Source organism: Ranitomeya imitator, chromosome 2 (assembly GCF_032444005.1).
Source record: "Ranitomeya imitator isolate aRanImi1 chromosome 2, aRanImi1.pri, whole genome shotgun sequence".
Taxonomy (NCBI): Eukaryota; Metazoa; Chordata; class Amphibia; order Anura; family Dendrobatidae; genus Ranitomeya; species Ranitomeya imitator.
The window spans coordinates 271,103,748-271,131,689 of record NC_091283.1 but is presented as its reverse complement, the minus strand read 5'-3'; the positions used below and the strand labels follow the sequence as shown (position 1 = coordinate 271,131,689).

Here is a 27,942-nt window from a genome sequence, read left to right as displayed (position 1 = left end):
CCAGATAGATTAGCGAAATTAGGATTATTTAGTCTAGAAAAAAGACGACTGAGGGGCGATCTAATAACCATGTATAAGTATATAAGGGGACAATACAAATATCTCGCTGAGGATCTGTTTATACCAAGGAAGGTGACGGGCACAAGGGGGCATTCTTTGCGTCTGGAGGAGAGAAGGTTTTTCCACCAACATAGAAGAGGATTCTTTACTGTTAGGGCAGTGAGAATCTGGAATTGCTTGCCTGAGGAGGTGGTGATGGCGAACTCAGTCGAGGGGTTCAAGAGAGGCCTGGATGTCTTCCTGGAGCAGAACAATATTGTATCATACAATTAGGTTCTGTAGAAGGACGTAGATCTGGGGATTTATTATGATGGAATATAGGCTGAACTGGATGGACAAATGTCTTTTTTCGGCCTTACTAACTATGTTACTATGTTACTATGTTACCCTGGTTACCATCCTAAAAGTAAAAAAAACAAACACTACATACTTACCTACCGCTGTCTGTCCTCCAGCGCTGTGCTCTGCACTCCTCCTGTACTGTCTGTGTGAGCACAGCGGCCGGAAAGCAGAGCGGTGACGTCACCGCTCTTTCCGGCTGACCGACACTCACAGCCAGTACAGGAGGAGTGCAGAGCACAGCGCCGGGGGACAGACAGCTGTAGGTAAGTATGTACTGTTTGTTTTTTTTACTTTTAGGATGGTAACCAGGGTAAACATCGGGTTACTAAGCGCGGCCCTGCGATTAGTTACCCGATGTTTACCCTGGTTACCAGCGAAGACATCGCTGAATCGGTGTCACACACGCCGATTCAGCGATGTCAGCGGGAGAGCCAGCGACCAAAGAAAGGTCTGGCCCTCTAGCCCCGACCAACGACATCACAGCAGGATTCTGATCGCTGCTGTGTGTCAAACTAAACGATATCGCTAGCGAGGACGCTGCAACGTCACGGATTGCTAGCGATATCGTTTAGTGTGAAGGTACCTTTACTGAAGAAAACCCTGAAGATAACAATGGAGAAGGCGCAAGCGACTGTGCGAGGTCCCGTCAGTGGTCCGCAGTCATTAGCGGGTAATGCTCCCAGGAGCATCTTTGCTACGAGTAATAACCAGCGAAGAGGCAATAAATCAGGTTACGGCAATGTCCCTCCACAACCATGGCCGACCTCCCTCCACGAGGAGGTAATAATACCGGGCGGCACACAGGCGGTGTGAATACTGTAGACACACAATGGGCATCTGGCAGTCAGGGGGCCGCGCTCGTCAGATACCAGGGACTTACAGGCGGTTTTTTGTCGCTTGTTCGTTAGAGCTGTACTGCTTCCCCCCCGCCAGACGCACTTCCTGCTTTTGGTAGGTGGTCTCGAAGTTCCTCATCGCATCAGATTTCTGCATCCTGAAAAAAAAAAAAAATTACAGAACAGTAATCAGTGACAGAAAAATGTCCGCCACCGGTGTGTGTAGGAAAGTGGGAGAAGGTCAAGGTCCAAATCTGTGTTCTTGAGCAGAATAGTGAGGGACCCCTCCATGGAGGAGATACACAGACAATACTCACAGATGTGCCGGCTGAATTGTTGGGTTCAGTGTGAACTTTGCTGTGGATTTGAAGGCCGGGTTGGCAAAGTTTAGCTTCAGTGCTTTGCGCTTACCTAAAGAATGGTTTAAAAAAAAAAAAAAAAAAAAAAAAAATTTTTTTATATTATATTAACGAGCCCCTCATATTACAGACCCCCAAAATATAAAATACATAAAAATTGAAAAGAAGAAAAAAAAAAAAAAAAAAAGGAGTGACCTTTTCCAAGAAAAATACGTGGCTTTACGCCCCAACCTGACACAGAGCAGACGGCGCACTGACCAGAGATGACATGGACATCTTAGTCTAAGTTCACATTAGCGTTGCGCCGCTGTTGCGTCGGCGACGCAGCGGCGACGCGCCCCTATGTTTAACATAGGGGACGCGTGCGTCTTTTTGGTTGCGTTTTTCGCCACGTGCGTCGTTTCCGACGCTGGCGTCGGACGCACGAAAACGCTACAAGTTGCATTTTCTGTGCGTCCGATTTTGGTCAAAAACGACGCACGCGTCGCAAAACGCGCGCGTTTTTGCGCGCGTTTTTCGATGCGTCGCGCGTTGCGTCGCCGACGCAGGGCGGCGCAACGCTAGTGTGAACGTACCCTTACTCAGCCCATTACGGTCAGGCCGCCAGGTTACCCGGCTCAGGTACTCCACTCCTGCTAGTGACAGCAGCACCGGAGCCGCGGCTCCTCTGGACGCACCAGGTCAGTCATTCCTGTACCGGTGACATTCCCTGGTGAGTCATGGCAGCAGCAGAGGAAATATCCCGCCATAATCTTATGAAGGTCCGCTCTACCAGCACGCTGCATGAATTATTGATCAGCTGAGGGGGAGGGGGGATACGCAGCTGCTGCAGCAGCAGCAAGATGAGAACTCACAATGGGGTGATGGGCACGAAGCACGAAAGAAGAGGGAAAAAAAAAAAAAAAAAAAACACAGACTGCTCTACAGGCGTCCCAAACGGCAAAACTAACCCGTTTCACAATCCTAGACCAGCGGCCCGACACTAACCCGCCACACCTCCGGGGAATCCCGCCACACCTCCGGGGAATCCCGACACTAACCCGCCACGCCTCAGGGGAATCCCGACACTAACCCGCCACGCCTCAGGGGAATCCCGACACTAACCCGCCACGCCTCCGGGGATTCCCGACACTAACCCGCCACGCCTCCGGGGAATCCCGACACTAACCCGCCACGCCTCCGGGGAATCCCGACACTAACCCGCCACGCCTCCGGGGAATCCCGACACTAACCCGCCACGCCTCCGGGGAATCCCGACACTAACCCGCCACGCCTCCGGGGAATCCCGACACTAACCCGCCACGCCTCCGGGGAATCCCGACACTAACCCGCCACGCCTCCGGGGAATCCCGACACTAACCCGCCACGCCTCCGGGGAATCCCGACACTAACCCGCCACGCCTCCGGGGAATCCCGACACTAACCCGCCACGCCTCCGGGGAATCCCGACACTAACCCGCCACGCCTCCGGGGAATCCCGACACTAACCCGCCACGCCTCCGGGGAATCCCGACACTAACCCGCCACGCCTCCGGGGAATCCCGACACTAACCCGCCACGCCTCCGGGGAATCCCGACACTAACCCGCCACGCCTCCGGGGAATCCCGACACTAACCCGCCACGCCTCCGGGGAATCCCGACACTAACCCGCCACGCCTCCGGGGAATCCCGACACTAACCCGCCACGCCTCCGGGGAATCCCGACACTAACCCGCCACGCCTCCGGGGAATCCCGACACTAACCCACCACACCTCCGGGGAATCCCGACACTAACCTGTTTCACCATCCTAGACCAGCAGGCATTGACACTAACCAACTTCACCACCCTAGACCATCGGAGATCCTGACACGGAGCCATTGCACCATCCAAGCCCAGCAGGGATCCCGACACTAACCTACTGATTCAGCATCTCTTGGATTATTGGCGCTTTCCCAAACACACATTAAACCATGGCCTCGACATTGGCATGATGCCCCTGATCCTGGGCGACTGCTAAATGCCCTTATATCTGTGCCGGCTATTAAATAACGGACCCCGTACAGGCCGCAAGTGAACTGGAGAAATGGCGCACCCTCCGCGCTGAGGCCATCGCATGGAATCGCTAACAGAGGGTTGGAGGTTTTTCATTATTTTGGGGGCCACACAAAAGGGAGAAGTGTTCCTCTTTCAGCAATGGATGGGAAAAGTCAACATGGCAGTCTGGGTCCACATAAAGGAGAAATCCAACCCGATAGCAGCCACGAGCCCCCAATGTGATTACAATGCCCCCCATGACACGTCTGATGATCACAATGAGAAGAATGGAGAAAATAAATGAGAAAAGCAGCAATCCACATTACAGATTTCTATTCGTCTTTTGAATCTTCTTTAATGTGACCGATTTTACTTCTCTCGGACCCTCTACTCCAGTCACAGCCAAAGCTGCACTCGCGACCAACAGCAGGGAGCACAGTTCTGTGTATCGCACATAGGAGGATAAAGGATTGCTGCTTTGGCAAAAAAAAAAATAAAATGTCATGGTGGCTCACCATAAAAAACGGACACCGCCCAATGCCCTCCAACTGTTGAATCTGAGCATGCTGATCATTGTAGTTCAACAGCTAAAGCGCAGAGACGTCTCAAGCAGTGATAGCACCGATCAATAGAGGAGCCGTGACACCAAAATGGCCACAAAAGGACCAGATTAATAGAAATTGTATATTTATTTTTTTATGGCGAGGATCTCATTAAAGTGAACCCATCACATCCAAAAAATAAAAAAAAAGGCGGATTTTATTAAATATACAGTTAGATATTTGTTCCAATTGTAAAAAAAAAAAAAAGATAATATTTAATATACAAAAAAAAATTAAAAAGGCACAATAAAAGCGTAAGGCCAGGAATTTGGCGCGAGGCGGACGGACAGGTTCACTTTGAAGAGCGGTTAGTTGGAGCGACAGTGGATACATTCCCAATACCAAGATGGAGGCGACAGGAACCACAAGGCCAGAAAATGAGAAAAATCAGCACGTCTTACTTTGCGCATTGTCACAGAAGTTTATCTGAAGGCCTAAAGTAGAAAACACAAATTCTTGTTCATTAGATGCAACAACAGCAGCGGTGGCGCAAAATTACAATTAATTTTTATTATTATTTATTAAGTGAGTTTTTATTTTGATTTCTTGAACATTTTTACGTCGTTCTTTTTTGGGTGTTACAGGAGTGCGATGGGCGTGTGAACGGACCAATAAGTGTCGCCAGAGATTAAAGGAGAAGAATAACAGCGACTGACGCCGGTTGCCGCCATGACAGACAGGTGCCGGCTGTGTAACCCATCCGTCATGGAGCAGGAAGGGGTTAACACTTCATGCACCCATATTGCGGCACATGAGGGAAATATTGTGGAGAATCTGACAAAAAAACAAAATGGCGCGAGTTGGGCCTAGCTGGAGAGTCAGCCAAACTGTTGCCCATAGCAACCAATCACAGCACAGCTTTCATTTCCCCAGAGCAAAATACAACATGAAAGCTGAGCCCTGATTGGTTGCTATGGGCAACAGACACCATTTCTTGAATCTCCCTGATTATTCCTTCAGTTTTTGAGAAACTTTTCTCTCCTCTAGCAAAATAAGTGTTAGACGCAGAGAGCCAGAATTTCCACTCATAGATTCATTGAAGTCTATGGGGCTGAAATGTCCCTATAAATTTTTACTAAAATCCCCCTCAAAAAATAACGAGACAACCCCATTTGACAAAAGCCTTTCACTTCAAAAGAAGCCCCAAGAATGCAGCCAAGGTTACGTGACCCAACTGATCAGTGCGGCCCACAATCTTCCTCCTGTAGCTGGAAACAGGAAGTTATAACCCTAGACGGCCATTTTGAATGCCATGGAGAACCCATGTGGTCACCCGCCTGCCACTATACAGCGCCCTATAATAATTTTCAGTAGCACCAGAAGGTAAACTCCATCAACTAAAGGCGGTCATTACTGACAGGACAGCGAGCCGCCGAGGACGTTTATCCCCCATTGAGGAAGAGGCCAATCGGTGGAAATACAAGATGGGACGACCCACAACGCAACATGTCCATCAGGGGGCAACACAGAAGGAAGCGAGCTTGGCAGCTCTCAGGGGTCCGGCACAGGCACCTACAACAGCTGGCAGAGGGCGACACGGCCCCAGGCAGCAGCGGGTACACAAGCCCCCGAATTACACAGCCCTGGGCAGCGGTGGGGCACGAGCCCCCAAACCACACGGCCCTGGGCAGTGGCGGGCACGCGAGCCCCCCGGAACACATGGCCCTGGGCAACGGCTGACACAAGCTCCCCGGATCACAGGAGCCCCGTATCACACAGCCATGGGTAGCGGCGGGCACATGAGCTCCTGGATCACAGGCACACAAGCTCCCAGATCACAAGGCCCCGTGCAGTGACGGGCACACGAGCCCCCAGATCACAAGGCCCCGTGCAGTGACGGGTACACGAGCCCCCTGGATCACAGGAACCTAGGCAGCAACGGGCACACGAGCCCCCAGATCACAAGGCCCCGTGCAGTGACGGGCACACGAGCCCCCAGATCACAAGGCCCCGTGCAGTGACGGACACACGAGCCCCCAGATCACAAGGCCCCGTGCAGTGACGGGCACACGAGCCCCCTGGATCACAGGAGCCCAGGCAGCAACGGGCACATGCGCCCCCGCATTACACAACTGTTAGGGTATCGCAAGGCAGGAGGGTGGACAGCGCAGAGACAGAATATTGCTATTCTGGCAGGGGGAGATGACCCGGGGGCACTGCTGGTCATAGCCCTGCGGGGCAGGCTTCTCCACCACAGGTGGGCGCCTCTGCCCTGAGGCCGGGTGATGGCTCGGCTCATTAGAGACACTGACCCTGTAAGTCCAGGGGGTCGACATGGCCAGGTTGGGGGGAGGTAACAGATCCAGGCTCCTCTCTACAGGGGGCTTCACATTCCACTACTGACATCCAGAGGGGGTGCTGATTGCAGGCTGTGATGGGCATGAGGGCACAGAGTTCTCTGCATCTGGGGGAGGGGTGAGGGTGAGGATGAAGATGGCACAGACGGATTACAGGGGGCACGGCAGATGGGCAGAGATCAGAGGCTGAACAACAGGAAAACAGGCAGAGGGTCAGCAGGGCACAGAGCGGGGGTCAGGGCGGAGGGGATGTGGTAAGAGGTGGCCACATGGATACGGATGAGGGGCACAAGGGACGTATAAGTCTCAGAGTTAGGGGGTCACAGGGGTCACCATCAGAGGGCAAAATAATGGCACGTAGTACAGAATACAGGAGGGGGACAGCAAATATACAGGGGCAAAGCGCACACACAGGTACAGAAGAGCATAGAACAACACAGGAGATTATGTACACACGGGGCACAGTACATATGTACACACACACACGGGGCACAGTACATATGTACACACACACACGGGGCACAGTACATATGTACACACACACACGGGGCACAGTACATATGTACACACACACACACGGGGCACAGTACATATGTACACACACACACACGGGGCACAGTACATATGTACACACACACACGGGGCACAGTACATATGTACACACACACACACGGGGCACAGTACATATGTACACACACACACACGGGGCACAGTACATATGTACACACACACACACGGGGCACAGTACATATGTACACACACACACACGGGGCACAGTACATATGTACACACACACACACGGGGCACAGTACATATGTACACACACACACACGGGGCACAGTACATATGTACACACACACACACGGGGCACAGTACATATGTACACACACACACACGGGGCACAGTACATATGTACACACACACACACGGGGCACAGTACATATGTACACACACACACACGGGGCACAGTACATATGTACACACACACACACGGGGCACAGTACATATGTACACACACACACACGGGGCACAGTACATATGTACACACACACACACGGGGCACAGTACATATGTACACACACACACACGGGGCACAGTACATATGTACACACACACACACGGGGCACAGTACATATGTACACACACACACACGGGGCACAGTACATATGTACACACACACACACGGGGCACAGTACATATGTACACACACACACACGGGGCACAGTACATATGTACACACACACACGGGGCACAGTACATATGTACACACACACACGGGGCACAGTACATATGTACACACACACACGGGGCACAGTACATATGTACACACACACACGGGGCACAGTACATATGTACACACACACACGGGGCACAGTACATATGTACACACACACACACGGGGCACAGTACATATGTACACACACACACACGGGGCACAGTACATATGTACACACACACACACGGGGCACAGTACATATGTACACACACACACACGGGGCACAGTACATATGTACACACACACACACGGGGCACAGTACATATGTACACACACACACACGGGGCACAGTACATATGTACACACACACACACGGGGCACAGTACATATGTACACACACACACACGGGGCACAGTACATATGTACACACACACACACGGGGCACAGTACATATGTACACACACACACGGGGCACAGTACATATGTACACACACACACGGGGCACAGTACATATGTACACACACACACGGGGCACAGTACATATGTACACACACACACGGGGCACAGTACATATGTACACACACACACGGGGCACAGTACATATGTACACACACACACGGGGCACAGTACATATGTACACACACGGGGCACAGTACATATGTACACACACGGGGCACAGTACATATGTACACACACGGGGCACAGTACATATATACACACACGGGGCACAGTATATACACACATACATACACATGGGGCACAGTACATAAATACATACGGGGCACACTACATACATACATACATACATACATACATACACACACACATGGGGCACAGTACACACATAAACACACACATCCGGGGCTCAGGCCGGCGGCGCTCACCCTGCATGCTGCTGACCGTGCTGTGCTGCTGCTGCTGCTGCTGCCCGGGCCCCGCTCCGCCTCCTCCGCCGCCGCCGCTGTTGCTCGGATTGGACGTCGCCATTGTTAATATATTGGATTCCAGATGAGGCTGCAATGCAGCAACCCCTACTGCGCCGCCTCCTCCCAGCATGCCTCACTCTGACGTCACTGCGCGCCCGAAACCACGCCCCCGCCGCCAGGAGGAGGACAGGCCGGAGCTGCTGCAGAACCTCTTATATAAAGCCGTCAGTCATATACAGGCCGGAGCTACGGCAGAACCTCTTATATAAAGCTGTCAGTCATATACGAGCCGGAGCTGCTGCAGAACCTCTTATTTTAAAGCAGTCCGTCATAAACAGGCCGTAGCTGCCGCAGAACCTCTTATATAAAGCTGTCAGTCATATACAGGCCGGAGCTGCCGCAGAACCTCTTATATAAAGCTGTCAGTCATATACAGGCCGGAGCTGCTGCAGAGCCTCTTATATAAAGCTGTCAGTCATACAGGCCGGAGCTGCTGCAGAGCTTCTTATATAAAGTTGTCAGTCATATACTGGCCGGAGCTGCCGCAGAACCTCTTATATAAAGCTGTCAGTCATATACGGGCCGGAGATGCCGCAGAACCTCTTATATAAAGCCGTCAGTCATATACAGGCCGGAGCTACGGCAGAACCTCTTACATAAAGCTGTCAGTCATATACGAGCCGGAGCTGCTGCTGCGGAACCTCTTATTTTAAAGCAGTCCGTCATAAACAGGCCGGAGCTGCCGCAGAACCTCTTATATAAAGCTGTCAGTCATATACAGGCCGGAGCTGCCGCAGAACCTCTTATATAAAGCTGTCAGTCATACAGGCCGGAGCTGCTGCAGAGCCTCTTATATAAAGCTGTCAGTCATATACAGGCCGGAGCTGCTGCAGAGCCTCTTATGTAAAGCTGTCAGTCATACAGGCCGGAGCTGCTGCAGAGCTTCTTATATAAAGCTGTCAGTCATATACTGGCCGGAGCTGCCGCAGAACCTCTTATATAAAGCTGTCAGTCATATACGGGCCGGAGATGCCGCAGAACCTCTTATATAAAGCCGTCAGTCATATACAGGCCGGAGCTGCCGCAGAACCTCTTATATAAAGCCGTCAGTCATATACAGGCCGGAGCTGCCGCAGAACCTCTTATATAAAGCTGTCAGTCATATACGAGCCGGAGCTGCTGCAGAACCTCTTATATTAAAGCAGTCCGTCATAAACAGGCCGGAGCTGCCGCAGAACCTCTTATATAAAGCTGTCAGTCATATACAGGCCGGAGCTGCCGCAGAACCTCTTATATAAAGCCGTCAGTCATACACAGGCCGGAGCTGCCACAGAACCGCTTATATAAAGCCGTCAGTCATACACAGGCCGGAGCTGCCGCAGAACCTCTTATATAAAGCCGTCAGTCATATACAGGCCGGAGCCGCCACAGAACCTCTTATATAAAGTTGTCAGTCATATACAGGCCGGAGCTGCCGCAGAACCTCTTATATAAAGCCGTCAGTCATACACAGGCCGGAGCTGCCACAGAACCTCTTATATAAAGCCGTCAGTCATACACAGGCCGGAGCTGCCGCAGAACCTCTTATATAAAGCCGTCAGTCATATACAGGCCGGAGCTGCTGCAGAACCTCTTATATAAAGCCGTCAGTCATATACAGGCCAGAGCTGCCGCAGAACCTCTTATATAAAGTTGTCAGTCATACACAGGCCGGAGCTGCCACAGAACCTCTTATATAAAGCCGTCAGTCATACACAGGCCGGAGCTGCCGCAGAACCTCTTATATAAAGCCGTCAGTCATATACAGGCCGGAGCTGCTGCAGAACCTCTTATATAAAGCCGTCAGTCATATACAGGCAAGAGCTGCCGCAGAACCTCTTATATAAAGCCGTCAGTCATACACAGGCCAGAGCTGCCTCAGAACCTCTTAGGGTATTTTCACACTGGCGTTTTTTTAATAAACCGCAATGCGTCGTTTAGGGGAAAAAATGCATCCTGCAAAGTTGTTTGCAGGATGCGTTTTTGCCCCATAGAGTTACATTACCGATGCATTGCGACGTATTAACACACGTCGCAACCGTCGTGCGACGGTTGCGCCGTGTTGTGGCGGACCGCCGGGAGCAAAAAAAGGTTACATGTAACGTTTTTTGCTCCTGACGGACCGCTTTTTCCGACCGCGCATGCGCGGCCGGAACTCCGCCCCCACCTCCCCGCACCTCACAATGGGGCAGTGGATGCGCCAGAGAAATGCATCCGCTGCACCCGTTGTGCGGCGCTAACAACGCTAGTGTCGGAATCTCGGCCCGACGCAATGCGACGTGCCGAATTCCGACGCTAGTGTGAAAGTAGTCAGTCATATACAGACTGGAGCTGCCGCAGAACCTCTTATATAAAGCTGTCACTCATATACGGGCTGGAGATGCCGCAGAACCTCTTATATAAAGCCGTCAGTCATATACAGGCTGGAGCTGCCGCAGAACCTCTTATATAAAGCCGTCAGTCATATACAGGCCGGAGCTGCTGCAGAACATATTGTATTCATTGGTGCAAAATATTTCCCTTTTCCTTATCAAGAAGCAGCACAGAGGATTTCAGGGAAACCCCTGTGCTGGGTGGACAGTCTGGGGCTTGGGTCGGACCCCATTATAACTCGCGGGGACAGAACATTTGCTTTCATGAATCTTTCTAATTTCTGCCATCAGGATAAGAATTTCCTGCCATCTAGTGGTAGGAGAGCAAAGTGCAGCCAGCAGAACGGCCACAGCTGCAATCAGCAGATCACAGGGCTCTGCTAGTCCCCCTCTATCTGAGGAGCTGCTGTATCCAAGAACAGGGGTCCGCCACATGTACCGCACCCACAAGATTACGGCTACGTGTACCCCAAAATAGTACAAACACCCTCACAAAACAAAACAAATTGCTTACTAACATAGGTGTAAAACCAGATTTAATCCTCAGCGCTACTCAGGGCCTAACTAGCTAGCATCAGACACCACTAGGGGAAGCTCACTGTGCGCTAATGGTTAGTAAGAATGTACTGAGCTCCCTCTAGTGGACACTATGCAATGAGCTACTGCAGACTGTATAAATCTATATGTAGTGAGCTTCCTCTAGTGGTGGCTGTATAGATCTGTATGTAGTGAGCTCCCTCTAGTGGTGGCTGTATAAATCTATATGTAGTGAGCTCCCTCTAGTGGTGACTGTATAAATCTATATGTAGTGAGCTCCCTCTAGTGGTGACTGTATAAATCTGTATGTAGTGAACTCTTTTATTATAAAAATACAAAACTTACAATAAACAGCAAAAATCAAAACCCCAGCAAAAGCAACTGTCCGAGTCCAACATTATCTGTATGTAGTGAGCTCCCTCTAGTGGTGGTTGTATAAATCTGTATGTAGTGAACTCTTTTATTATAAAAATACAAAACTTACAATCAATAGCAAAAATCAAAACCCCAGCAAAAGCAACTGTCCGAGACCAACATTACCCCCCCAGTCCAAAGCAAAGTCCGAGTCCAGCATAACTGCCCCCAGTCAAAAGCAACCCCGCAAAAGAAAACAAACTGCCTTCTTCTTTCTCAGAGAGGCTTCCTCCATCTTTCCTTCTTATGCTGTTTTCTGTCCTTTACTTGTCTTTTCACTTTATGATTCTCCAGATCTGTATGTAGTGAGCTCCCTCTAGTGGTGGCTGTATAGATCTGTATGTAGTGAGCTCCTTCTAGTGGTGGCTGTATAGATCTGTATGTAGTGAGCTCCCTCTAGTGGTGACTGTATAAATCTCTATGTAGTGAGTTCCCTCTAGTGGTGACTGTATAAATCTGTATGTAGTGAGCTCCCCCTAGTGGAGGCTGTATAAATCTATATGTAGTGAGCTCCCCCTAGTGGTGACTGTATAAATCTGTATATAGATGCATCACTTTTCATGGGCTTCTTTAATCCAGATTAAAAATCCAAAACGCTGCTTTTGTCAATAATTTGCTTTTAATATCTCCACCTCTTGCATGTGGAAATAGTTTTTCAATACCTAAAACTTGCAAAGAAAACATGTCGCGATTGTGTTCAATAATAAAAATGTTTTGCACCAGCAGAGATGTTTCTACTAATGTGATTTGCATGAACGATATCATTGTAGAGCAGCACGGTGGCATAGTGGATAGCACAGCAGCCTTGCAGCGCTGGGGTCCTGGGTTCCAATCTTGGACACCATCTGCAAAGAGTTTGTATGTTCTCTCTGTGTTTGTGTGGGTTTCCTCCAGGTTCTCCGGTTTCCTCCCACATTCCAAAGACATACTGATAGGGAATTTAGATTGTGAGCCCCATTGGGGACAGTGATGATAATGTGTGCAAAAGTGTAAAGCGCTGCAGAATATGTTAGCGCTATATAAAAATAAAGATTATTTCTTATTATAGTGAGCTCCCTCTAGCGGTGGCTGTATAAATCTGTATGTGGTGAGCTCCCCCTAGTGTTGGCTGTATAAATCTATATTTAGGGAGATCCCCCTAGTGGTGACTGTATAAATCTATATTTAGGAAGCTCCCCCTAGTGGTGACTGTATGCAACAAGCTACTGCAGATTGTACAAATCTACTGTATATCTAGTGAGCTCCCCCTAGTGGTGACTGTATAAATCTGCATGTAGTGAGCTCCCCCCAGTGGTGGCTGTATAAATCTATATGTAGTGAGCTCCCCCTAGTGGTGACTGTAGAAATCTGCATGTAGAGAGCTCCCCCTAGTGGTGGCTGTATAAATCTGCATGTACTGAGCTTCCCCTAGCAACGGCTGTATAATTCTGCCCCTATGTACAAGAATATAGCTACTGCCCCCTGTAGGTAGAAATGACAGGTGTTATATTGGGAATATATTATCTTCCATGTGCGCCGTATGACGTTTTCACATATGACTATTTTCTAATTCTTCTATGGAGGGAATCCGTCAGTAGGATCTGGACGTTTTGCGTTCTATATGGACATGTATTTCGTAGAAAGGTGAATAAAATGACACTTTAATATCTGTGATCTGATGTTTTATTCCACAGAAATCCATGTTTCTTAATATGTAAATGAGTTGTTAAGATCTACGGACCGGACATAGATCTTCCAGAGAATCTGCCTCCAGGGCTTATTTTATATCATGGGCTTTAGCAGTGTGAGGCATGTAATGACCGACAGTCTTCTCATATGCTTCTCATGTACTATAAGCTCTGGCAGCAGATTCTTGTTGAGATCTATGTCCTGCCCGTAGATCTTAACAACTCATTTACATATTAAGAAAAACGTTCCTTGTTCGGTAATAAAACATCATATTGAAGACATCAAGGTGTCATTTCGCTCAGCTTCCAAAGAGCCACGTGTCCATGTAGGTGGCCTACGAGGGCTGATCCCATTGGCAGATTCCCTTTAAAAATATTTTTTGTACCGGGTATAAAAATTTTACTGGGATACAAAAAAAACTGCATCCCTTTATAGCAATGGGTCCATATCGCCATCACTAAAGTTCACTGTGTGTCCATACATTTCTCCATCTTCCAGGCAGGTTGTTTCCATGGTCCTCTAGCCCTTCCGGTAGACCAGGGTTCTGTCGGGGATGAGGCCGCGGCCCCTCAGGACCATCTTGTCCTCGTATATAAACATGGTGCCAAATGCCTGGCTGTCAGGAGGGGTCTCAATGATGCCATTAAAGGTTAAGTGGTGGATTCCGCACTGGTCCTGGAAGTATCCACCATCGTGATCGTGTCCAGCAAAATAGGCCACCACACAGGGGTGAGACTGTAGAAGGTCTAGGACCTCCAGATAGTTCCAGGTCAGACATACTGGGTCTGTAGAGCTGGGATGGACTGGGAGGTGGCCTGTAGAGAAGAAGACATGTTTTTTATACCATGTGCATCATCAGATCAACGTCAGCAAGCCAAGAGAGGAAAGGCCACCAGACGTCAACACCCTCTGGAGGCATAGACACATTTAATGTCTCCACTGAAGGTAACCTACCTGCCACCATCACTTTTTCATTGTTTTTATCCGACTCTTCGAGAACTTCAGTAATCCAGCCGAGCTGAGAGACGCTGATACCACCATTAAACTGGACAAACCGAGTTTCAGCAAGATCTAAAAGGCCAAAAAAATAACAAAACTATTGGCAATGACAACACACAAAAATACTGAGAAGTTTTCATACCCCTGCCTTTTTCTGACATTAGTCTCCAATGCCTAAGTCAAGAACCAAGAGTTGTGTTACAACCCTTTAGACGTTCCTCAGAAGGAGACGTTCCTCAGATGGAGACGTTCCTCAGATGGAGACGTTCCTCAGATGGAGACGTTCCTCAGATGGAGACGTTCCTCAGATGGAGACGTTCCTCAGATGGAGACGTTCCTCAGATGGAGACGTTCCTCAGATGGAGACGTTCCTCAGATGGAGACGTTCCTCAGATGGAGACATTCTTCAGTAGGTGACGTTCTTCAGTAGGTGACGTTGATGACTTCAAATGAGGTTTTAAAAGGGGTAATCCAGCCTATGCTAGTAATCGGTGAGGGTTGGTGATTGGTAATAACTTTTTAGACTGGAATACCCCTTTAAGGGCCCGAATAGCACATTAGGGCAAAATTGGTTTAACCCTGCAATTTGGGCCAAGTCTTTGAGATCCTCTTGACTGTTGAAAGACTGATGGGTCATGCTAAATTTCTACCCTTGATCCTTTTGTTCCTAGGTAAGATAAGACGCCCTCGGAGGTTGGTGAAATTGTGTATGAGGGCTGAGACGACTAGCTGTGGGTCATCAGGTATTGAAGGTGTATGGGGACCTTTAGGAATGCCAGTTATGTGGGTCAACCCCCATGATGTTCTTCATTGATACCTTTTGGACTGTTCTTATCCTCATTGGGATTCTTCTCTCTCAGGAGCTTCAAGGACTTGACGTGCTTGTCACTGGCCGGATCTCTTCCAATCACACTAAAGTCATAAGAGTCAATTAAAAGGAGTCGAAACTTGGGGTAAGGACTGAAGTGATAGGCGTAAAACGAGTCTAAGGAGTCCCCACCATTCTCAAAAAATCTCGTCGATGTCCCGGGGAGTCTGGAGCTGTTCAGACTCGACTCCATTAACTGCTGCCTGCTGAAGTTGTAGAACTCATGATTCCCCCATATATGATGGATGGGGATCTTCAGCTTTTCAATCTCTGTCAGGACTTTTCTCAGTGACGTCTCGGAGGATTGGTGGGTGACATTGTAGCCATCGATGAGGTCTCCAAGCTGTAGAATGAACTGAGGGGAGACGGGCTCGGAGGCCCACTCTCGCATGGCTCCTTGAAGCAACGATAGACTGTTCCTGTAGTGTCTCATCCTGGTCTTCACATAGTTGTAGCCGTCGTCTATGTCGGCGTACTGGATGTCGGCTATGATGCCAAATGTAAACAAGGGGTCCTCCATGTCTTCATTTGCAGGGTCTCAGCTCCTGAAATACAAAATTTAGATAGGCTTCAATAATTAGGCAACGACATAGAAGAATGATGATCGGACCCTCTGGTGGGCGAGACCCAAAGTCATCGCAACGCAAAATGACACATGTGGATCCTCATTAGTCCCTCTGCCATCCGCTAGCTGCTGGGTCCATGCCCAGTCACCCACATGTCCACCATTGTCACATGCTATAAGTCACCCACGTGTCCACATTGTCACTGCTAGAAGTCACCCACGTGTCCACCATTATCACACGCTAGAAGTCACCACGTGTCCACCATTATCACACGCTAGAAGTCACCACGTGTCCACCACTGTCACACGCTAGAAGTCGCCACGTGTCCACCATTGTCACATTCTAGAAGTCACCATGTGTCCACCATTATCACATGCTAGAAGTCACCACGTGTCCACCACTGTCACATGCTGGAAGTCACCACGTGTCCACAATTGTCACACGCTAGAAGTCACCATGTGTCCACCACTGTCACACGCTACGCTAGAAGTCACCACGTCTCCACCATTGTCACATGCTAGAAGTCACCACATGTACACCATTGTCACATGCTAGAAGTCACCACGTGTCCACCATTATCACACGCTAGAAGTCACCACGTGTCCACCATTATCACACGCTACAAGTCACCACGTGTCCACCATTGTCACACGTTAGAAGTCACGTGTCCACCATTGTCACACGCTAGAAGTCACCACGTGTCCACAATTGTCACATGCTAGAAGTCACCACGTGTCCAACATTGTCACATGCTACAAGTCACCACGTGTCCAACATTGTCACACGCTAGAAGTCACTATGTGTCCATTATTATCACACGCTAGCAGTCACGTGTCCACCATAAAAATATCGATATTTGCAGATGATACAAAACTATGTAAAGCAGTTAATACAAGAGAAGATAGTATTCTGCTACAGATGGATCTGGATAAGTTGGAAACTTGGGCTGAAAGGTGGCAGATGAGGTTTAACAATGATAAATGTAAGGTTATACACATGGGAAGAAGGAATCAATATCACCATTACACACTGAATGGGAAACCACTGGGTAAATCTGACAGGGAGAAGGACTTGGGGATCCTAGTTAATGATAAACTTACCTGGAGCAGCCAGTGCCAGGCAGCAGCTGCCAAGGCAAACAGGATCATGGGGTGCATTAAAAGAGGTCTGGATACACATGATGAGAGCATTATACTGCCTCTGTACAAATCCCTAGTTAGACCGCACATGGAGTACTGTGTCCAGTTTTGGGCACTGGTGCTCAGGAAGGATATAATGGAACTAGAGAGAGTACAAAGGAGGGCAACAAAATTAATAAAGGGGATGGGAGAACTACAATACCCAGATAGATTAGCGAAACCGGTTTTTACGTACCGGTAATAGGATTTTACGGAGCCACGACAGCACCCCTACGAGAGAGGGGATCCGCCCACCTTCCGGACAGGAACCTACAGAATTTAAAGGGGCGGTCCCCCTCATCACTCCAGTTTGTGTTTCAGAGTATAAGGGACACCGCCATTGAGTTAGTACATAACATATATACTTAAACATTACTAAATACCATCACCTTCTAAAGAGTGATTTTTTTAACAAGCACACTTTCCCCAAAGGGTGCAGAAACCAGTGAATAACTACGGGGGGGAATGTGCGGGTGCTGTCGTGGCTCCGTAAAATCCTATTACCGGTACGTAAAAACCGGTTTTCCTATCGCCACGACAGCACCCTACGAGAGATTTTCAAAGATCAATCACCTGGGAGGGACTACAGCACTAAGTACTGTACGGCCAAAAACTAAATTGGCCTCTGAAGATAAATCAAGGCGATAATGTCTATAAAAGGTGGAAGGAGATGACCACGTTGCCGCCTTACATATTACGTCTATGGAGACGTCCGCTCTTTCCGTCCAGGATGAAGCCATGGCTCGAGTGGAGTGGGCCCTGATGCCATCTGGTGGTGTCTGGCCTTTAGCAGTATAAGCAAGATATATGGCATCTCTTATCCATCTGGCGATAGACGCTTTAGTTACACTCGCCCCTTTCCTTGGATTCTGAAAGGAAACAAACAGAGCCCTACTCTGCCTCCATGGTTCTGTTTTGTGTAGGTATTCTAATAGAGTTCTTCTGACATCTAACGTGATATTTCTGCTCGTCAGCTGAATTCGGATTGTCACAGAAAGATGGTAAAATTATTTCCTGACTTCTATGAAATTTGGAAGCCACTTTTGGTAGGTATGCTGGACCAGGTTTTAATACTACCCTGTCCTGAAAGACCATTAAATAAGGAGGATCTATCGACAAAGCTTGTAAGTCACTCACTCTCCTAGCAGAGGTCAGGGCTACTAGGAAGGCTGTTTTTAAGGTTACATTTTTTATGGAGACAGAATCTAATGGCTCAAAGGGGGGTTCTGTTAAGGCGTCTAAAACCAAATTTAAATCCCATGGTGGTAATCTAGGAATATACACTGGTTTACTACGTTCAGTGGCCCTGATAAATCGGGAAACCCATCTATTTCCCGCCACATCACTGTTATATAACGCTCCCAAAGCTGATACTTGGACTCTAAGGGTATTTACCGCCAAACACAATTCTCGGCCTTTCTGTAAAAACTCCAGAATAGCCGGAATTGGGACCTTGCCAGAAAAGGGATTTTGGTAGAAGGCAAAGAACTTTTTCCAAGTTTTAGCATAGATTTTAGTGGTAACTTCTTTCCGGCTATTTAAAAGGGTAGATATGAGAGCCTCTGAAAACCCTCTTCTCCTCAATAACTCCCTCTCAAATTCCACGCCGTCAGATGCAGGGATTCCACATTGGGGTGACTGAACGGACCCTGAGAAAGAAGCTCCGGGCTGGACGGCGGTACCCAGGGGTCGGACACAGACATTGCCCTGAGTAACGAGAACCATGCCCTCCTGGGCCAAAAGGGGGCAATCAGGATCACTCTCGCCCTCTCCTCCCTGATCTTCCTGAGGACTATCGGGATCAGACACATTGGGGGGAACGCGTAAGCCAGAGGGAAATCCCAGTGTATTTGAAGGGAGTCTATTATGCAGGGCTTGTCCGCCACCCGAAGAGAAGCGAACTTCCTGGTCTGCCTGTTCTCTCTCGTTGCGAATAGATCGATAACGGGCAATCCCCACAGGTCTACTATCTGTCTGAACACCCATCGATCTAGAACCCATTCTCCCTGACGTAGAGAATGACGGCTGAGGTAATCTGCCTCTGTGTTGAGCTCTCCCCGAATGTGGACAGCTGATAGAGAGCGAAAGTGGGCTTCGGCTATTTCGAGTATGCCTGTGTTCATTAGGGATCTTGACCTTGTACCCCCTTGATGGTTGAGATACGCCACTACTGTTGTGTTGTCTGTCTGGACTCTTACATGTGAATCCTGCAGAGATGGAAGCAACCTGAGTAAGGCCTTCTTTACTGCCGTGAGCTCCTTCCAGTTTGAGGACTCTTGAACCTCTAAGAGAGACCATTGCCCTTGAGTCCAGACATCTCCTATGTGAGCTCCCCAACCTATTGGACTGGCATCGGTTGTGACCGTGTTGTCTGGTACTACACTCCAGCGTACTCCTTTTCCTAAATGTCTTCTGTTTAACCACCATCTCAGACTGTGTAGAGTGGCGGTGGACAGCCTGAGTCTTCCGCCTAATTGCCCTTGAAGACTCCTCTCTGTATCCAAGACTTGGGCCTGCAACACTCGAGTGTGGAATTGAGCCCACTGGACGGCTGGTATGCAGGACGTTAGGGATCCCAGAAGGGACATAGCGTCTTTTAAAGTCAGATCTGGCTTCTCTGTTACCGTACTGACTTTGTGCACAATCCTCTGCTTTTTCTCTTCCGGAAGGAAACATTGTTGCACTTCCGAATCCAGCAGAATACCTAGGAAAGTCTGAGTTGTTGATGGTTCGAGTCTTGACTTTTCCATATTGACTATCCAACCCAAGTCCTGTAAGGAAGATATTACATGATTTAGGCGAGTACTACACTGACAAAAGGAATTCCCCACTACCAGAAAGTCATCCAAGTAGGGTATAATTAACGTATCCTGTTCCCTGACATAGGCCATTACTTCTGCCATGACTTTAGTAAACACCCTCGGTGCCATAGCTAGACCAAAGGGCATTGCAGCAAACTGAAAGTGTCTGACCTGGTCGTTTAAGCGCACCGCCATTCTGAGGAATTGTTGATGATCCTGGTGAATGGGCAGATGGTAATACGCATCTTTTAAATCCAGGACTGTCATATAACATCTGGGAAAGAGAAGTTTAGTTGCTGTTTTAATAGATTCCATCTTAAAGGCATGATACTCTAGATGTTTGTTCAATCTCCGTAAGTTTATGATGGTTCGAAAGGATCCATCTGGCTTGGAGATTAAAAATAAAGGGGAATAGAACCCATTCCCCTGCTGATGTTTTGGAACCTCCACAATGACTTTCTTCCGTCTTAACATTTGGACCTCTTTTTCAAGGGCCTTTTGTTGGTCTAAGGAATCAGGGGCAGTCAAGATATAAAATTCAGAAGGTCTTTCCCGGAACTCTAATTTTAACCCTAAATTAATTATACCCAGAACCCAATTGCTCGAAGTTATTTTGGCCAACTGAGCATAGAAGTATTTTAATCTGCCCCCTACTGGAAGATCATTATTAACGATAATTCCTTCTTCTTCTTGAGGAAGATGATGAAGCATTAAAGTCCGAACCTTTCTTTTTCGGGTCTGATGGTTCCCAGTCTCGGTTGTGGTAGGGTCTTCTGTATTGGAAGCGTCTCCTGAAGGTATTCCTAAAGGTAGGATTGAAAGCTTTAGGAAAACCTTTCTTCCTATCCTCAGCCTTAGCTAGGATATCATCCAATACCGGGCCAAACAGGTACTCACCCCTACACGGTATTGTACACAGTTTAGCTTTCGCCTGGGCATCCCCTTTCCAGGTCTTAAGCCATAGGGCTCGGCGAGCAGCGTTTGAGAGACCTGCTGATCTTGCTGCTAATTTTAAAGAATCCACTGATGCGTCCACTAAATACGCCACCCCTTCACGTATTTGCGAAAGGGAGTTCAGCATCTTGTCTCTGGGCACCTTGGACTTCAGCTGTTCTTCCAGTTGGGATATCCACACCATGACGGATCTAGCCGTACACGTGCTAGAGATAGCAGGTTTGAACGCCCCTGCAGTTGACTCCCATACTTTTCTCAAAAACATGTCCGCCTTTCTATCTGACGGATCTTTCAGAAGGCCCACGTCCTCCAGCGGCAAAGTACCGGCTTTAGACGTAGAAGCCACCGCTGCATCCACTTTCGGGACTTTCATCCACTCTGCCAGCTCATTGTCTTCAAAGGGATACCTTCTTTTGGCTGATGACGGAAGGAAACCTTTATCCTGTTTATCCCATTCTCTCTTTATAAGAGTCTTAACCGTATCCACCACCGGGAATGCCTTACGACTCCTCTGGCACAAGCCCGCAAACATTATGTCCTGTGCGGACCTTGGTTCCTTGCTCTCTGCAACACCCATGGTAGCTCGGACTCCTTTAACTAACATGTCCATGTTGTCCACCGAGAAACAAGGCCTTCCCTCTTCATCTGAGGAGGATGGAGATGAAGATCGGGAACATTCCCCTTCTTGCAGGGACAGACTAGATCCTGGCGATATGTCCCTGCCCGACCTTTCCTGGCGGCTGCCTCTAAGGGAATAGCTAATTTCCTCCCTGATGACCGCTCTAAGGTCTGATGACCAAAGGGGAGCTTCCTCTTCTAAGGTCTGAGAGATGCAAGCCTGACACAACCTTTTGGTATAACTGTCAGGCATTGGTGTCATGCATAGAGCACATTGCTTGTGCTTAGATTTTGTGGTCTTTTTTCCCTAAAATAAAGCACAAATAACAGACCATATCAGCACCAGGTGTCTGATTTAACACTCACCATAAGGCTGATTCTGTGAATACCGGTTCTGGAGGAGTAGGATCCAAATGTGACGCTGGGGCGCTCGCACGCTGCTGCCCCCGTACCACGCTGCTGCTGCTTCTCCTTGAGTGGCCGCTACCGCTCTTACTGCGCTGTTCCGTTCCCTCTCCATGAGGGTGCTCGGCGTCCCCTACTGAGGACATGGTTGCGCGCCTCCTACCATAGGCGCCGCTCTTTTACAGCGCTGCAGCGCTCCTCCCCCGGCTTACCCCGGAAGCGTACCAACTACTTCCGGGTTCACCAGCGCCGGTGTGGACGCTGCACACCGCGGACCAGGACGGCACTGCCCGACTCCTGGGACGCGCTCCTCATGGCCAGACGAGGGAGGGTCTGCACGCAGGACACCCCCGACGCTGCTTCCGAGCCCCCGATTCCGCCGTTCCTAAAAGATACAGCGCGGAGGCATGGAGGCCCGGGTAAGACTGCTGCTGCAGGCTCCCGCTGTCCGGACAGGAACCCAAAACTGGAGTGATGAGGGGGACCGCCCCTTTAAATTCTGTAGGTTCCTGTCCGGAAGGTGGGCGGATCCCCTCTCTCGTAGGGGTGCTGTCGTGGCGATAGGAAAATTAGGATTATTTAGTCTAGAAAAAAGACGACTGAGGGGCGATCTAATAACCATGTATAAGTATATAAGGGGACAATACAAATATCTCGCTGAGGATCTGTTTATACCAAGGAAGGTGACGGGCACAAGGGGGCATTCTTTGCGTCTGGAGGAGAGAAGGTTTTTCCACCAACATAGAAGAGGATTCTTTACTGTTAGGGCAGTGAGAATCTGGAATTGCTTGCCTGAGGAGGTGGTGATGGCGAACTCAGTCGAGGGGTTCAAGAGAGGCCTGGATGTCTTCCTGGAGCAGAATATTGTATCATACAATTATTAGGTTCTGTAGAAGGACGTAGATCTGGGGATTTATTATGATGGAATATAGGCTGAACTAACTATGTTACTATGTTACCATTGTCACACGCTAGAAGTCACCCTGTGTCCACCATTATCACTTGATAGAAGTCACCATGTGTCCACCATTGTAACACAAAAGAAGTCACCACATGTCCACCATTGTCACACGCTAGAAGTCACATGTCCACCATTGTCACACGCTAGAAGTCACCACTTGTCCACCACTGTCACACGCTAGAAGTCACCACGTGTCGACCATTGTCACATGCTAGAAGTCACCACGTGTCCACCATTATCACTCGCTAGAAGTCACCACGTGTCCACCATTATCACACGCTAGAAGTCACCACGTGTCCACCACTGTCACACGCTAGAAGTCACCACGTGTCCACCACTGTCACATGCTAGAAGTCACCACGTGTCCACCATTATCACACGCTAGAAGTCACATGTCCACCATTGTCACACGCTAGAAGTCACCACTTGTCCACCACTGTCACACGCTAGAAGTCACCACGTGTCGACCATTGTCACATGCTAGAAGTCACCACGTGTCCACCATTATCACACGCTAGAAGTCACGTGTCCACCATTATCACACGCTAGAAGTCACCACGTGTCCACCACTGTCACACGCTAGAAGTCACCACGTGTCCACCATTGTCACACGCTAGAAGTCAACACATGTCCACCATTATCACACACTAGAAGTCACCTCGTGTCCACCCGTCACACGCTAGAAGTCACCACGTGTCCACCATTGTCACATGCTAGAAGTCACCACGTGTCCACCACTGTCACATTCTAGAAGTCACTACGTGTCCACCATTGTCACATGATAGAAGTCACCACGTGTCCACCATTGTCACATGCTAAGTCACGTGTCCACCATTGTCATATGCTAGAAGTCACGTGTCCACCATTGTCACACGCTAGAAGTTACCAAGTGTCCACCATTGTCACATGATAGAAGTCACCAAGTGTCCACCATTGTCACATGATAGAAGTCACCACCTGTCCACCATTATCACACGCTAGAAGTCACCATGTGTCCACCATTATCACACGCTAGAAGTCACCATGTGTCCACCATTGTCACATGATAGAAGTCACCACGTGTCCACCACTGTCACACGCTAGAAGTCACCACGTGTCCACCATTATCACACGCTAGAAGTCACATGTCCACCATTGTCACACGCTAGAAGTCACCACTTGTCCACCACTGTCACACGCTAGAAGTCACCACTTGTCCACCACTGTCACACGCTAGAAGTCACCACGTGTCGACCATTGTCACATGCTAGAAGTCACCACGTGTCCACCATTATCACACGCTAGAAGTCACCACGTGTCCACCATTATCACACGCTAGAAGTCACGTGTCCACCACTGTCACACGCTAGAAGTCACCACGTGTCCACCATTGTCACACGCTAGAAGTCAACACATGTCCACCATTATCACACGCTAGAAGTCACATGTCCACCATTGTCACACGCTAGAAGTCACCACTTGTCCACCACTGTCACACGCTAGAAGTCACCACTTGTCCACCACTGTCACACGCTAGAAGTCACCACGTGTCGACCATTGTCACATGCTAGAAGTCACCACGTGTCCACCATTATCACACGCTAGAAGTCACCACGTGTCCACCATTATCACACGCTAGAAGTCACGTGTCCACCACTGTCACACGCTAGAAGTCACCACGTGTCCACCATTGTCACACGCTAGAAGTCAACACATGTCCACCATTATCACACACTAGAAGTCACCACGTGTCCACCCCTGTCACACGCTAGAAGTCACCACGTGTCCACCATTGTCACATGCTAGAAGTCACCACGTGTCCACCACTGTCACATTCTAGAAGTCACTACGTGTCCACCATTGTCAGATGATAGAAGTCACCACGTGTCCACCATTGTCACATGCTAAGTCACGTGTCCACCATTGTCACACGCTAGAAGTTACCAAGTGTCCACCATTGTCACATGATAGAAGTCACCAAGTGTCCACCATTGTCACATGATAGAAGTCACCACCTGTCCACCATTATCACACGCTAGAAGTCACCATGTGTCCACCATTATCACACGCTAGAAGTCACCATGTGTCCACCATTGTCACATGATAGAAGTCACCACGTGTCCACCATTGTCTCATCATAGAAGTCACCACGTGTCCACCATTGTCACACGCTAGAAGTCACGTATCCACCATTATCACACACTGAAGTCACCACGTGTCCATTGTCACACGCTAGAAGTCACTACGTGTCCACCACTGTCACACGCTAGAAGTCACCACGTGTCCACCATTATCACAGCTAGAAGTCATCACGTGTCCACTATTATCACACGCTAGAAGTCACGTGTCCACCATTGTCACACGCTAGAAGTCACGTGTCCACCATTGTCACACGCTAGAAGTCACGTATCCACCATTATCACACACTGAAGTCACCACGTGTCCATTGTCACACGCTAGAAGTCACTACGTGTCCACCACTGTCACACGCTAGAAGTCACCACGTGTCCACCATTATCACAGCTAGAAGTCACCACGTGTCCACCATTATCACACGCTAGAAGTCACCACGTGTCCACCATTATCACACGCTAGAAGTCACCACGTGTCCACCATTATCACACGCTAGAAGTCACCACGTGTCCACCATTATCACACGCTAGAAGTCACCACGTGTCCACCATTATCACAGCTAGAAGTCACCACGTGTCCACCATTATCACACGCTAGAAGTCACCACGTGTCCACCATTATCACACGCTAGAAGTCACCACGTGTCCACCATTATCACAGCTAGAAGTCACCACGTGTCCACCATTATCACAGCTAGAAGTCACCATGTGTCCACCATTGTCACACGCTAGAAGTCACCATGTGTCCACCATTGTCACACGCTAGAAGTCACCACGTGTCCACCATTATCACAGGCTAGAAGTCACCATGTGTCCACCATTATCACACGCTAGAAGTCACCACATGTCCACCATTATCACACGCTAGAAGTCACCACGTGTCCACCATTATCACAGCTAGAAGTCACCACGTGTCCACCATTATCACAGCTAGAAGTCACCACGTGTCCACCATTGTCACACGCTAGAAGTCACCACGTGTCCACCATTATCACAGCTAGAAGTCGCCACGTGTCCACCATTGGCACACGCTAGAAGTCACCACGTGTCCACCATTGGCACACGCTAGAAGTCACCACGTGTCCACCATTATCACAGCTAGAAGTCACCATGTGTCCACCATTATCACAGCTAGAAGTCACGTGTCCACCATTATCACACGCTAGAAGTCACCACGTGTCCACCATTGTCACACGCTAGAAGTCACCATGTGTCCACCATTATCACAGCTAGAAGTCACCATGTGTCCACCATTGGCACACGCTAGAAGTCACCACGTGTCCACCATTATCACACGCTAGAAGTCACCACGTGTCCACCATTATCACACGCTAGAAGTCACCACGTGTCCACCATTATCACACGCTAGAAGTCACCACGTGTCCACCATTATCACAGCTAGAAGTCACCACGTGTCCACCATTATCACACGCTAGAAGTCACCACGTGTCCACCATTATCACACGCTAGAAGTCACCACGTGTCCACCATTATCACAGCTAGAAGTCACCACGTGTCCACCATTATCACAGCTAGAAGTCACCATGTGTCCACCATTGTCACACGCTAGAAGTCACCATGTGTCCACCATTGTCACACGCTAGAAGTCACCACGTGTCCACCATTATCACAGGCTAGAAGTCACCATGTGTCCACCATTATCACACGCTAGAAGTCACCACATGTCCACCATTATCACACGCTAGAAGTCACCACGTGTCCACCATTATCACAGCTAGAAGTCACCACGTGTCCACCATTATCACAGCTAGAAGTCACCACGTGTCCACCATTGTCACACGCTAGAAGTCACCACGTGTCCACCATTATCACAGCTAGAAGTCGCCATGTGTCCACCATTGGCACACGCTAGAAGTCACCACGTGTCCACCATTGGCACACGCTAGAAGTCACCACGTGTCCACCATTGTCACACGCTAGAAGTCACCATGTGTCCACCATTGTCACACGCTAGAAGTCACCATGTGTCCACCATTATCACAGCTAGAAGTCACCATGTGTCCACCATTGGCACACGCTAGAAGTCACCATGTGTCCACCATTGGCACACGCTAGAAGTCACCACGTGTCCACCATATGCTAGAAGTCTTTTATTAGGACGATTCTTCACATCCTCCACTGATCCCTTCCATCAGAACGATTCTTCATTAGTTCCTACACGAGGTGTTTTCTTCCCCCCGACCACCATTCCCGTGACCCCATAACGCCCCCACAGGGCGGGCGGGTAACTCCTTGGCCTCGGTAGCCCACCGCCAATCACCAGATCCCCCTCACAATGTGGACTCAGACTGACACTGGGGTCTCTCATAAGGGGCCACAGAGGACGTGCAGATATTACCGCCAGACAGACAGGGGGCGCCAACAGGGGCGACCCTGGGGCGAAGATTCACCGTGTCAGTGCAGAGCCGAGCTCACAGTATAAGCTGAGGACGAGTGCAGCACTGCGGGGGTTAATCCAGCCCACGGGGGAAAGGGCTGCACTTACCCCGCATGTACTGACGTCAGAGGGCGCAGGCTGCAGGGAAACGCTTCCTGTCACACCGTCCCGCCCACACAGGAGACCACTCCCACCGTCCCGTCCACACAAAGACCCCTCCCACTAATCCGAATACAGACAGGAGACCACTCCCACAGTCCCGCCCACACTAGAGAACACTCCCACAGTCCCGCCCACACAGAAGACTCCTCCCACTAATCCAAAACCACACAGGAGACCCCTTCAACTGTCCCGCCCACACACTAGACCCCTCCTATAGTCTCGCCTACACGACCCACC

At 49.3% G+C, this 27,942-nt stretch overlaps 2 protein-coding genes across 4 annotated transcripts in view; both read right to left on the bottom strand.

The window, feature by feature from the left end:
• The window catches only part of MAP2K4 (mitogen-activated protein kinase kinase 4), a 38,472-nt gene extending 29,689 nt beyond the window's left edge, over window positions 1–8,783 (bottom strand). The window contains exons 1-4 of one of the 2 annotated variants that reach the window (XM_069749215.1): window positions 8,613–8,783; window positions 4,617–4,649; window positions 1,556–1,649; window positions 1,283–1,396 (exon numbers count right to left, since the gene is read on the bottom strand). In XM_069749215.1, coding sequence (XP_069605316.1) covers window positions 1,283–1,396; window positions 1,556–1,649; window positions 4,617–4,649; window positions 8,613–8,715 — 344 coding nt within the window. In that variant the 5' untranslated portion in view covers window positions 8,716–8,783. The remainder of the gene's footprint in view (window positions 1–1,282; window positions 1,397–1,555; window positions 1,650–4,616; window positions 4,650–8,612) is intronic. The other variant, XM_069749216.1, reaches the window with a different exon arrangement.
• A 3,833-nt stretch (window positions 8,784–12,616) lies between these two features.
• Window positions 12,617–27,734, bottom strand: LOC138663109 (manganese-dependent ADP-ribose/CDP-alcohol diphosphatase-like). 2 transcript variants are annotated; one of them, XM_069749211.1, is made up of 4 exons: window positions 27,652–27,734; window positions 15,501–16,096; window positions 14,639–14,755; window positions 12,617–14,499 (listed from the first exon to the last, which is right to left on the bottom strand). In XM_069749211.1, exons 2-4 carry the CDS (start codon window positions 16,069–16,071, stop codon window positions 14,204–14,206), a joined length of 984 nt encoding a protein of 327 aa, XP_069605312.1. In that variant the 5' UTR covers window positions 16,072–16,096; window positions 27,652–27,734; the 3' UTR covers window positions 12,617–14,203. The 2 variants fall into 2 exon arrangements, with proteins under 2 accessions (XP_069605312.1, XP_069605313.1); XM_069749212.1 differs by lacking the exon at window positions 27,652–27,734 and adding an exon at window positions 27,505–27,611.
• Window positions 27,735–27,942: the final 208 nt, after the last annotated feature.